The 13699-nt window shown below is 36.4% G+C and overlaps 1 protein-coding gene across 1 annotated transcript in view; it reads right to left on the bottom strand.

Annotated features, from left to right (window-relative positions):
* Positions 1-13699, bottom strand: part of FOCAD (focadhesin) — a 97566-nt gene that overhangs the window by 43647 nt on the left and 40220 nt on the right. The window contains exons 15-19 of the mRNA XM_017806051.1: positions 13250-13376; positions 5170-5304; positions 4764-4814; positions 4055-4138; positions 2524-2656 (exon numbers count right to left, since the gene is read on the bottom strand). Of these exons, the coding sequence (XP_017661540.1) occupies positions 2524-2656; positions 4055-4138; positions 4764-4814; positions 5170-5304; positions 13250-13376 (530 nt within the window). The remainder of the gene's footprint in view (positions 1-2523; positions 2657-4054; positions 4139-4763; positions 4815-5169; positions 5305-13249; positions 13377-13699) is intronic.

Here is a 13699-nt window from a genome sequence, read left to right as displayed (position 1 = left end):
TTTTGTTTTGGGTAGCTACAATAGAAAAGAAATTCACTGCAAGTGGAAGTTATTTCTCTGCTGGAAACCATTCATATTGACAGAGACAACATAGTACAGGTAGCAGTATGTCATTGCTGTCATATTACTGCATTTACTGATTATGCCAAAGGACTTAATATTTCCAAGCTATTCAAAAGCAATTCTTCAGGTAAGACACAACCCAAAGCTCTAGACCAGCAGGTAAAACTCAAACTACAAAATCTGGATATGTTTAGTGAAACAACTAGATGTGCAGCAAATGCAAGAGTATTTTAATGCTTGAAATCAATCTGAAGGTAAAAAAAGACAACAAACATCACAGCAACAAAATTATTATTGTTATTAGTAGTAGTAGTAATAAAATCTCTTGTTAGTAGTAGTAACTAGTAGTTACTGCTAGTAACAACAACAACAACAATAATAATATCAAATTTATAGTCCTTTATTTTTAATTCTCTGACTACCAGGTTTGAGACACGTCTCAGGCATCCAGAATGAAAAACTACTAAACTAAAAAAATTAAGGCTGTTATAACCCTTCTGATATCCTGTGCACTCCAATGCTTCAAAACAATATGAAAACTGAAATCAGTTTTAAAGGAGTTTGAGAGAAAATGCTATCTAAAACTCCACTTTCCAACATTTCATATAAGCAGACAGCTATAGTAAACTGGAACTGCAGCATGTTCCAACTGTCATATAAAACTCTACTTTTAGTTTGCCTCTAATTTTTCCTCAGCTCTGTTGCAGAAATAGTCCCTATAGATTTGTTTGCAAGCTTAGACATTTTCCTCCCACACAGCTGAAGAAGGCACTTGGAAAAATCCCACAATTCAGTAATAAGGCACCAAGCCCACCTTTCAGTTGGAACTTTTTAACTGCAGCTGTCATAGCATTAATTGTTCAGCTCTTCATAAAGAAACATGCAGAGTCTGAAAAAAGCCTAAAGATTCTTCTCCTCCTGCAAGGATTAAAGGAGAGGGAGGCAACAGAAATAAGCAGGAATTCAAAGTTTAAAGAATCAATACAGAAAAGCAAAGAGGGAGCTCTCACAAGCAGCAAGCTAAACTTCCTTCAGAAGTTTCAGTTGATTCGATGTGCACTAAGAAGGACTTCAGGGAAAACTCAGAAACAGAGTTTGTTTTTTTAAAAAGCAGCTCAGTCCTACTCCTAAGCAGTAAGAAAGTACTGAACTAATCTCAATAATGTGTAACAGCAGGATTCCAGCAGATGAGATGACACAGATTCAGCTCCCATAGAACAGAGACTTCGTGGCTCTCAGGCCTGTCTTGGACAATGTCTCATGAATCCAGTTTCATACTCTTTCACTGGAGCAATTAAATCACAACAATCACTCCTGCCAGTCACTAAAGCTTTTGCTCAACTTTTGTTCTGCTCTGTGTTAACTATCAGCATTAGAAGACACCTCTTAAGGAGAAATTATTCCCTGAATGTCTGGATTCAAGCATATTTTGATACCAGTCTGTGGTAGCTGCATCTTTGTATTCATTCGGTTCACTTTAAAACCCATTTTGGCATCCCATCTTCCTAGGAAGTTGGCTATCTCAGCACTCATTGCTCAGCTTGCATTTTCTGTCAAGATACATCACTCTCCTTCATTGAAGTAAGTTATATCACTCTTCCCCACAAAGCTTCCAGGACTTAGTAGTTAGACTCTCCAGGTGAGGCTGCACATACTCTAGATGCCAATGCATGCAGAGTTTGATGAATGGATCTTTTTAGGATCCATTTAGGATCCCTTTTACTACTATCTCATGGCAATGTTTATAGGCTGCAATCACACATCAAGATCCCAGGCATTCTACTAAGAATTAAAGAACAATGCCTATGTCCCAGCACAACATCTCAATCTTGTAACTGGAAGTCAAAGTACTTTCAGCATTTCTGAAAGTAATCTAGTGAACAGCAAAACTCTCAAATACTGAAGGTGATTCAACTGCACAGGTTTCAGAACAAGTGCATCAACCAGCCATCTGTTGATGCATACTTCAATATCAATATGCATCCCTAAAATTAGGATTTAGGCATAGCACTAACATTTCATCAATTAAGCAGATTTTGTAAACAGTATTGTTTTCATGTCATTACTACTCTGTTTAAAAAACACTTTTTTACTTCAGTCTGTGCTGGGCTAAAATACAGAGCTGCCTTTTAAAACATCTGCTCATTCCTCTCTGTTGAAGCCATGGGTACTTGAAGTAAATAATATGAAACTGGCTTTCCCCGTAGGACAGATAAGAGTTTTTTAATTGCAAGCATTTTTCCCCATCATCAGGACCTCTGACACACCATCTTCCTAAAAATGGGTTAGGGGCTTTATTTTCCTCTGAACTTTTACATTTTTTTCTGTCATTTGTTAAGAAACAAACAAATAAAAAGGCAGCACTTTAATATGACACTTCATTATAAAAGAGCCACATGTCTGTACAGTTACTGTGATTATATATCTGCAAAGTAACCTCAAATACTGGATATATTATACCTCCTAAAACAGAAGTTGGTGTTAGAGACAACAGCTTGATATATGAAGAACCTGGAACAAAAAGATTTGCCTCCTGCTCCTCTTCATCTTCATTCATGTCTGTTTCCTTCAGCAAGTAACCTTCTGGTCGTGCCTGCAGGATTTAACAAAAACTAAATGTCAGCACAAAGATTCCAAATCCTCATTACCATTCATGATTCCAAGAGTCAAAAATACCAGCTAAATATGAAAAGTTCCCCATTTCATTAATTTAACTCCATTTTACTAATTTGAAGCTGACTGAATAAAAGCTTCTACCTTACTGAAAGGCAACAGCAGTGGAGAAAAATCACAGGGTATGTAAATCCACATCAGTAATAGTAAAATTTATCTTGGCACTTACAGACTGAACTAAAATTCATAAAATTTTATTCTCACTCTGATTCTTCTTCAATTTAACAATGTTTTATACTGGTACTTCAATATACATAGAACATTTTTGCTAGATGTTATTTTTACATACTAGTTTTTAGAATCTGAAAAACTGCAACATATTTACACTGCTTTCAGTTAAAGCATACTTACTCATTTTCTAATGAGTGTAAAGTAAATTACCAACAATGCAGAACTATGTACTACTGTGAAAGATTTAGTATTGCAGCAGTGTTTAGACATTTCCCTCATTCTATCTCATGGTCTTCTATGTAAAATATATGTAAAATATAATTTCATAATTCAGGTTTATGCTGAAATCTTCTAATGAATTTATATAAATTATTCTTTTTAATTTTAAAATTGTTTATTGCAACCTTCTCATAACAGACAGTTGCAATATGCAAATGGTGCCTATCTTGAAAATAAAACCTTACAGAAGTATATACTATGCCATAAAGTACCAATGTACTACTGAGTAGTGCCTAGTCTCTTGTACAACATTACTTTAAAGAAAAGTCACATAGATGATCTTATGCTCATCTCCTTGTACTCCTTCATTTTGTAAGGTTACTGAGTCAACTGACCAGAAGTTTCAGAGTTTAACAGCAGTCTACATACTTAAATAGCTTTCGAATAAATACCTCAATTCCTTTCTGACTTACTTCATGGACAAAAAAGCAAAATGTTATACAGTAAAAGTTCAGAACAAAAACACATGAAAACTTTTCAGCTTAATTCCAAAAACAGCACCCATTTTTCAAATTGACTTACCCATCTCAGGAACAAAAGCACTAAGTGTAAGTATACTGCAATGGATGAAGCACCAATCACAAGATCTGCTTAGTTAAGCATCAATAGAAGACCATAAAATCCCCAAAACCTGATGATTTAACTAACAAAATAACTGCTAAGACCTCATTGAGCTTCATTTGTGCCTTTTCCTGCTCATCAAGACAATACTATCTCATTTCACGAGCAGGAGCTTGTATTCCTCTATGAGGTTCTTCTAGTTGTCTGATGGAGAAGGCACATGGCCTTTATATCCCTTTCAAGAGGATATAACACGTCAGATGGAGGTGTCAGATGTCCTTACTATTTAAACATACAATATGGCTACCTGTTCAGGAAGATGAAGAATTGTATGTTCTTCAGAGCCAAATGATGACAGTGATTTATAGGCTGAAATGGCTACCAGAGCATCCTAGAAAATTAATAATAAGAAAAAGAAGATCAGAAACACAGCATATGCTATTGCTACCTACTGGAAACTCCACATACAAAGAGCTTATCAAGTAACTACTGCATGCTGATAAAAAAAGCCATAACAATGTTTTTCTGAAGCACACTCTCAATTGCTTACTTTATATATACACAATGCAAAGTAGGAAGACCAATTATCTAGGCTTCATAGCGAGCATTCTGAGGGTATTTCAGGCAGAAATATACAAGCTGCATTTAAACTAAAACACACTAGTTCCACCAGCCCCACGGTGGTTTATAGTCAAACATTCCCACTGCACTACAATACTCTACAAAAGAATTGAGTTAGTTGTCACAGCAGCATCTTTGTCAAGAATGCTTCACCATGTTGAGGTTGAAATCTTCCAGGGGAAGTCAAACTAGTTTGTGTTATAATTCTCCTTGGCAGATGTTAGGATCATCTTTCATGTGCAGTACACTGCTTCAAAAACAGTGTTAAATGGCCAGCAACAAGCAGAAAACCCTATTCGGAAATGAGATTACTGACACTGTCTTGACAGAAAAGTACAAAACTTAATGTCCAGTTGCTGACATCAGAAATCAACATTTTCAGTTGTATCACCTACCTTGTTCTGTGTGTTGTTCCAGAGGAAGCTGATAACTTGGGCTTTGAATTTCTAAAAAAGAAAACAAAATATGCATTTATGTTTTCTTTAGCTAAATAAGCAGTTGAAATAGGGGCAGTTACCTGAAACAAACTGCTGCCACATCAACATGCATTGAGCTATAAAAAAGGGTACAGGTTTGAACTCCAGACATGTTCACCTGTCCTCATATTCTGGGAGAGGGAAACCACAGATTAACCTTGCACTGGAATTCCTTACATATTTCCCAGGACTCACTAATGCAAGCAAAAATTGTGAAACTGTATGGAATGTGCATTATGATAAATTAAAAACAAGCAGGCTCATTCAAAAGCTATATACAAAGATATAATAAAAGAAACACTCACCTTAGTCCATGAGTACATACCTCAAATTCATTTGTATTCACTGTTAATGAGGGAACCAGGGCAAACAATTCATTCAGAGCTTTTAAAATGAGGGGTCTTGTATCACAACTCAGCTTTGGCGACAGCGCACTCCATGTAGAACGGATGCAAACAACCTGAAAGGAAAGTGGGAGACATCATTACTAACAGCAATCTCAACTCAACTTAAAATGTCTTTCCAGTGCTTGTCCTCACTCTTCCTACTTGGAGAACAGGAATATAGTTCATAAACATAAAAATAGCATGCATGTTAAAAATTCACTTGTTTATCAATTGACATAAGGCAGTAAATACTGCATAATACTTCACCAGAGAAAGCACCTCTCAGTAGGAATATGGAATATTATCTGTTATGCAAAATTATATGTTAGCAATATGCAAAGCTGTAGTAGATGTATCTTCACACAACACTACTGCTCTACTTAACTTTGTCAAATTAGCTTAAAAGCAAGCTGTCTCTCAGAATCCAACAGGAGGAAAGCAGAGGAAGCATCAGAGTAAAATATTTCCCCTGGAAGCCCTCCAAATGAAATTGCTTTAATCTTTAAAAACAGTCAAAGCCAACAAAATTTGCAGAACAAATGAAAAGTGTAAAACTTCAGGAATCCAGAAGTCATTGGAAACTGTCAAACTACAATAAACACTAAACACTAATTCCTAATACTGAACTGCTATCTAGCTATTCAGAACAACTTTTATAAAAGCAAAAATAATGAATAAACATTTACACTATATCTACAGCACAGTAGTGCTACATAATCGGTCCTACATAGCTCTTCCTGGGTACAACACGGGCCTCACTCAGCTTATTTTCACCTTTAAAGATCTGTATGACAGCTCAACAAGCACTCAGTACATTTTGTATTTCTAGGCACTGAAAAAAGTCTGGAAGATGATCAGTCAATGGTACAGTTCTAACTGTGGAATTGTACAGAATTCACAAAAAGCAGTCAAGTCCCACAGGAATGTTGACTAGAGAGCATTATTGGCACTAAAACTTTCTCCTTTTTTCCGTGAGATTTTTTCAGTTGCCTGTGCTTTCTCTTCGTAAGGAACCATGTATTTTAGTGAAAAATTAAGTAATTTCCATGCAGTATTTCATCAAACCTCATGTGGCTACCTGTGGAGGACTTAACTTTTCAGATTTTTGTCACCACACCTAGAATAATTCTGTCTATAATTTATCTGTTGTTACTATCTGTCTTTCAGATTTCAGGCTCCACAGCAACAAAAAGAGTACTAAACAGTGAAAAGATACAAAACAAATAAACAACCCCCTTCCCAACAAATAAAACCAAAAACCCCAAGAAACTACTTCTCTCTTCACCCCACTCCCATCCACCCCCCAAAACTCAGTCTTTTAAAGGGAAAAACATACCAGAACCGCAAATCAAAACACTTCTTTAAACAATCTGAGCAAATGCCATGAAAGTTTCTTTCAGCTGTATGAAATTAAAACAAAGCAACAAAAAACCAAGACATAGAGAAACAGAAATTGATCTATGAAAGGAAATCAAATAAAGATATGTTTATGAAGATATTCCACAAAGGCACTAAGAAGGATAGTATTATTCTGCACTGAAAAAACAGAACGCTTGGTATCCCTGAGTGCAGGTAATTGTCAAATTAAGCAGTCACTTAAGTGCCTGCAAAACACATTTTAGAGTGCAGTTTAAAAAGGTGAATCCATTTCAAGTTGAATCCATTTCAAGAATAGCAAACCCATTAGTGTGTTTCTATGGTAACGATCACTGACAGATAGAAAGACCTCATCTAATAAATTCCAAGTGAAAATGATACCTCTCTTTCCCTCCTTTCAAAACACACTGTTTGCAAGGATAAGAAAAAAGCTCTTCCAGTGTTCAGAAAGACAGACGTACCTATTAGCACTTACTAAACTATCTAGAAATATTAAGTTTGTAATAAGTCAGTTCTCTGGAAAGAGAAAATACACCGTATTAATATGTGGAGAAACAAAGTTGTATATTCATGGGGTCCCATCTGATATGGTAATTTAGGAAGACTAACAAATTATTAGCCAGCCAATAAAGTTCCAATTCATTCTCCAACTTCAGCTAACAGGTAAAAAAAAGGCCATAAAAAAAAATCACCAGCATTCTAACAGAAGTTTCAGATTTATCAGATATGCATACCACACAGATGAAGCTAGTGAAATCTAAAGGAACAACATACATCAAATGCCTTTTATCAACTACATTGAAACAACATATTGGCTTTAGACCACGCATATTTGGTATGCCAAAAACACTGGCCTTTCATTAAATCATGCATAATCAATAGTGTTACTATAATCATGATACCTTATACAGTATTCAACTGACAATTGTTTTCCACACATATCACATAAGCATCATACAAACTAAGTACAGTATCACTGCCATACAGGATCTACTACTTCGCTGACTAAATGGTATTTCAGTGTTTTTGTCAACATCAAAATATTTTCACTACAGAATCAATTTTAACAATTTTCCTTTCTTTCACAAACAGAAAGGATTTATTTTCTTTACTGCATGTAAAAAGCATTCATACTAATAGAAAAGATTATAGTAAAATTCTACTGATTTGAAATCTCTTGATATATGTCTTTTTTTGAGAAGTGGAAGTCCAGCAGAAATTCAATTTTTCTACTGTCTAAAGGAAACAGCTTGAGTTTCCAAATGCTAAACATTTTATTGAAGGGTATAGGCATCACTTAGAAGAGATTCGGTTTTTGTCTTAGTTAAAGTAGTGCAGCTTGGAATACACCACAACTTAAAAAAATTTTGCTGCACACTGATAAAAAGGAGAATTTATAGTATGTCTCACCTGTCCAAATGCTGCTGACAACTAAATACTTGGTCTTGAAGTGATCTCGTATGACTTCAGACATATTTGGGCAATAACCCAAATAAACGTGGTGAATTGATCTGAAGAAGGAAGATGGCTAAACATCATCTGGTGCACAATAAGTACAAAAGCTAGAGGATATTAAAGCCATCACTGAGCACAGAAGTGCAATTTGGCATTAACGGCCTTCACCCTCAATTGCTGCAACACTTAAGTTCCTTTAAAAATATACTTTTTTAATGCCTAAAAACTTACGACTGCACAATTCCTTTCAGAAGGTATTTTCTAGACTTGCAACATAATAGCAGTCCTACAGAAAAATCCTTCCAATGTGAACCAATGGAGTAGAGGGATCAAAAGAGTGGGAGGCTGATAATTCACACACCATAAACAAACACAGTAAATAAAAAAAGGTTATAAAAGCAGTAACAACCTTGACATGATGTCTTTCTGGAGGAACGGGCAACTGCGATAAATATCTTGTGATCAAGTTTATCTGCTAGTCATGAATCCCCAAAGAAAAGCCCTGTAATTCCAGATGCACTGCTCAGCTTCACAAAGCTGTCCTCTGAAAATGCAAACCACTCTAGAAAACTAGCAAGATAAGAAACTTTACAACACTGGTATGCCAATTACTATCTGAAAAAAAAAAGAATCAATGCTAATCAGAAAATGTACCTTCACAGATCTAGACACACTAGTGTCCTACTTTGATAAGTGTGTTTTCATCTTTTTGTTCTTTGTGGTTTTTTTTCATTCTGTATTTGTTCAGAATAAGATGATATTGCCATCTGGAGACATTACAACCACACAGTGCTTTTGGTACAGTACATTTTGGTTTACATTTGTGTTTTCTTGTTATTCAAAATTTATTTTAAAATAGCAAGCTTGCCACTACACAAAGCACTGACTGCTAGATGGGAAAAACCCAAAGCTAAGTTTTACAGATGTCTAGGAAACACAAAGCAGGTTTCAGGTGACCTACTACTCTAAAAGGGTCAGAAATCTTGGGGAAAAAAGTGAGGAACAACAACATTTAAACCAATATGATTGGTGGGGGAAAGAGCAAGTACAATACTGAGCCAGTATTTCCTCTGAGACAAATATCTGTTCATACCATATCTCAGCAAGGTTGGTGCACAAAGTTTATCACAGAATCCTACATTCAGACAAATACTTAGGTTGGAACGGACCTCTGCAGGTCACCTAGCTCAGCCTAACTCTCGAAGGAAGGCCAACTGATTAGGTTACGCAGGGACTACTTAATTTGCTTTTTAAGAAGAAATGGTGGCTTTAACAGTTGTAAGATAATAGGTGCAAAAAATATTTGTAACTTCTCTTTGCCCAATCAGAATACTTTCAGAATAAGGAACTGCAACAAAACCCACCTGACCCATCCTGTACTGCAGAGTGTTACACATGCCAGCCAGCTACAGAAATACCTGCAACTTGCAGAAAGCAAAGGGCATACCATCACTTTGCTAAGTGCTACACACTGCGACTGACCAATAAACCTCTACAATGAAAGAAGGTTCACATGGGCAAAGATTATGTGCTCATGAAGCTCAGACAATAACACAGGCTGAGATTGACCACAGCTTTTGCAAAGAAAGCTCAACACAACACAACTCAACACAAAAAAGACCTTTCTTTTAGAATACAGCTATAAACAGTTTGGTGGCTCTCAAGCTACAGGCCTGAGCTAGCTTCAACCCACATACTGCTTCCTGGGTACTGGGGATGCTCAGCATCATGACAGTGAGCAGATAATAGAGACCAGCAATGGGAATCACATTGGTATTGTGACTGAACTCTACACCTCAGTTGCTATATTTTGCGAAGTGTAACTTATATTTGTATTGTGATTTTGCTATATTTTGTATTGCTCTGCTGAATTAGAAATTCTGTGTAACAACTATCTTCAAATAAGTAAGTTTGATATTATACATTACATCCCTCATGCACAGAATATCTAAAATAACCTGGTCAGAGAGTATTGAACTCTGACACACACTGTGATTATTATAAATTATGCTGCTTGCCCCATGAATTTAGTGGATAAATATGATCTAGAAACAATTTAGAGTAAATAAACCATCTTCTCTTCAAAACACATTTTGCCCAATATGCCAAAACCAGCTGACATGACAAAGTGATCGTGCCACAGAGGCAGAAAGAAGCGCTGCTATTAATCCTGAGGATTAACAGCCAAATCACTCCTCAATGCCATTTTCACAGAAAAATAGTTTGGTCATGATTGTTATGTCTACAGAGTATGTACTCATTCAAATGCAAAGTGCTTACACTGAAATTTCAGCTACAAAATGGAAATTGTTTTTGTGGACTACACGAGCAGCTGTCCAGTTTATGCTAACAGATTTTAAGTACTTGGAGCACAGATTTGCTTAATTTATTTTGTGTCTTCAAAACAGGCCAGTAACGTTCCTAGTCAACTTATTTTACTAACTCATTCCATCCAGGGAAAAACCCTTACCTATACAGAATTCATCCTGGGAGTCTGGCAGCTCCCTTCAACTGCAGATCTTTACAGGTAAGGAACTGTGCCCACATTACTGGCTAAAGAGTTCAGACAGAAATTATGATGTTAACTATATACAAGACCAATGATATAAAGTAAGTCAAAAAGAGAACAAGGAGTACATCAGACCTGAGAAAGAGAAACTGGCAGAGACTTGAGCCCAAGAAGTAATGATACTCTGATTGTGTCTCAACACAAACCCACCATTTCAACAGTACAGTTTTCAAATGTACACTGTTTAAACAACATTCAGCTTTGTAATTCCTTCAAAATGTCAGTCATCATTATTTGTTCTCGCAAACTTTCCAATTCATTATATTACTCTGATATGCTGGTTTCTTTCTGATCAGTATAACAAATAGATATGGAGTTAGGGAATAAACAGTAAGAAACCACTTCCTCAAAAAGCCTGGAAAGGGGATTTAAATACTATACTTAACAATTTTATTCTTGAATGTTTCTTGGTTGGCACATTGTACTCGATACATTAAATCAATTAGGTGCCAGAATAGATAGCCTCATATGAAGTAAATTGGCTTCTGTTGAAATCACTGGGGAAAAAAACAAACTATATGCCAAGAAATAGGAAATGTGGTCTGGCAAGAACTGTGTGTATTTTAATCTTTGATGTGCAAGTCACTGTGCACTATTCATTAAAGACCCTTTCTTATACCTACCAAAAAAATCCCCCAAAAAGAGAGGGGTGGGGGGATCATCTAGCCCTTCTTATAAGTCCTACGAAAGCTAAGCTTACGCTCTTAACACTATTCACATAGGATGCAGTTTGTGTAAAGCTGTTACCTTTATACAAAACAATTACTGTAGTCTACAAAATGGAAAACTATTCTTCCATAACAGTCAACCGAAAAATGTTACAGTACATTTTATTATAGCATTGCTTTTATGAAAGAGTCTGAGACACTCAGAACTTAACTGTGACAAAGCCACATGGTGTATACGGTTCCATCATGAACTAAGTCAACACTAAATATATGAAAACATAATTTATTATTCTAGTGCAGAAGCTGACTGAAAATTAGGTGCTCTCTAAAATTCTACATCTAAGCAACTGTACATGAGAGATTAGATCCCCTTCCCTTAAGTCAGTGGCAGAAACAGAAAACTCCAAAACAAAATCAATCTCTATAATTATGTCCTTTCTGCACTGCAAACTGGAGTCTAAATATTAAATAAGGGACAGACTACATTACTCAACCCAAATGGTTACCCAGCTTACCAAACCACAAAAGAACTCTCTGTTAAAGTTTCAGCATAGTTAGGTGGCAGGTCTGGTCTCCCAGAACATTACAATATAATGGGGGAAACAAAGCAAATTGAGGAGGGTCCATAAGAATTTCGACAGGAAAAACTGGTACCACTCCACAAAGTGATTCTTTCCTTCTTTTCTTTCTTCCATCCCAAGTACCTGGGGTTGTTTTAGTCTTCCAGTTCTCAACAGTGGTACAGTACATCTATTCTCAAATGAGGCTATTATAGTAAGACGTGACACCTGTCATACACCTAACTCCTGCTTTTTTGCAGGACAAAGTCCAAATATAATCCATCCTGGGAAAACAGTGTTTCAATACCAAAACTAGTAGTGATATAATCTATGTGACCTTAAGAAGAGCCAAACTCCACACCAAAAGCAAAGCAAACAAAAAACTACCATTAAGAAGTTGTTTCTTAGTAGTCATTGCCTGAAGATTTTTAACTATATTGAATACTAATGCCTATAGACTGCTGATGATTCACTATGTTGTTTCTGAACCACCGAATGTTTTCAAAGGAATAATGTGGTAATGGCTGGATTTTGTTGGATTGGCCTCACTCTACTGAAAGCGAATTAGTGGATAAATTTAAAATTGCAGTTTGGCAGAGAAATCAAATATTCTTGCAGGATATAATTAGTCCACTAATTCTGATGGCCTGTGTAGTATGCAGTTTGTCAACAGTGTGATTCGCAGCATATCTATGCTTGCATGATGATGTCTGGGATGTCACTGCGGAAACAAAGAGCCTTGAATCCTCACTCACGGATATCACAGCATCACAGTACAATCTGGGTTGGAAGAGACTTCAGGATATTTCTAGTCCAACTTCCTGCTCAAAGCAGTGTTACTACAAGATCAGATCCAGTTGCTCAGGGTTGTATCCAAAAGGAATGTGAAAATCTCCAGGGATGGACAATCTCTCCGGGCAGCATGTTCTAATGCTTACTTGTCCTTTTCATTAGTAAGTAATGAATGCTTTATAGTAAAACAGAAGCCTTGCAGCTGCAAGTGATTTCACTCCCTATCTGGTACACTCTATGAATGAGACCCAGCAGGGCAGGCCAGTAAGGAGATAAAAAAATTACATGATTTGCATACTTTTTGGCTAATCAGAATTATGTGCCCACAATCTTGCTTTTCAAATCTCAAAGAAAGACGCATGGAGGGATGTCTTCGAAACAAATTGTGAAGCTCTGAAGGGCTGACCTCCTGTGGTAGAAGTTCACTGTACAGTTTCCCAGGAACTACTAACTTATGTTGGAAGAGAGGAATTAAATTTGTCTGAAGAAAAGGAAATTGTGCAACAATCCAAAGTACTCTTTAAAAAGCCAACTGGGAAAAAAGCCCATGAACCACAAGCAAAACACAAAACACAGGGACAAGCCAATTTAATCTTACCTCAGCCTCACAAAGTGCCTGGAGACCCTGTAGTACTATGGCAGCCGGTGAAGCTTGATCAGGTTTTGTGCATTCATTTAATACCTGGGAAATTGCAGCCAACATGTCTGCTCCATGCTGGTATGGTCTAAAGGAAAAAACATGAAGATAGAAGGCAATATTCCTGTATACACACAAGTTGTAACCTATACACACAAGTTGTAACCTATACACAAAAATTCATTAAGTGCAGTTTTTGTTTATGTGACAATTAAACCAGTCTAAAAGTGGGAGGAAAAAAAACAAACAAGGAGGATATGACAGACAGCTCTAAAGGCTAAGTGACACAAAGAATTAAATCAGCAGGCACCAAGTTCCAAATATAAGATCAGCAAGTGGTTAAGTTATGGAAGTTTTTGTCCAAGCATGTTGTGTATGCCAAAAGATTATATCATTGAAGAAGTGACTAAG

Source organism: Lepidothrix coronata, unplaced genomic scaffold (assembly GCF_001604755.1).
Source record: "Lepidothrix coronata isolate B3197 unplaced genomic scaffold, Lepidothrix_coronata-1.0 Scaffold14, whole genome shotgun sequence".
NCBI lineage: Eukaryota > Metazoa > Chordata > Aves > Passeriformes > Pipridae > Lepidothrix > Lepidothrix coronata.
This window is presented reverse-complemented; position numbering and strand designations above follow the sequence as displayed.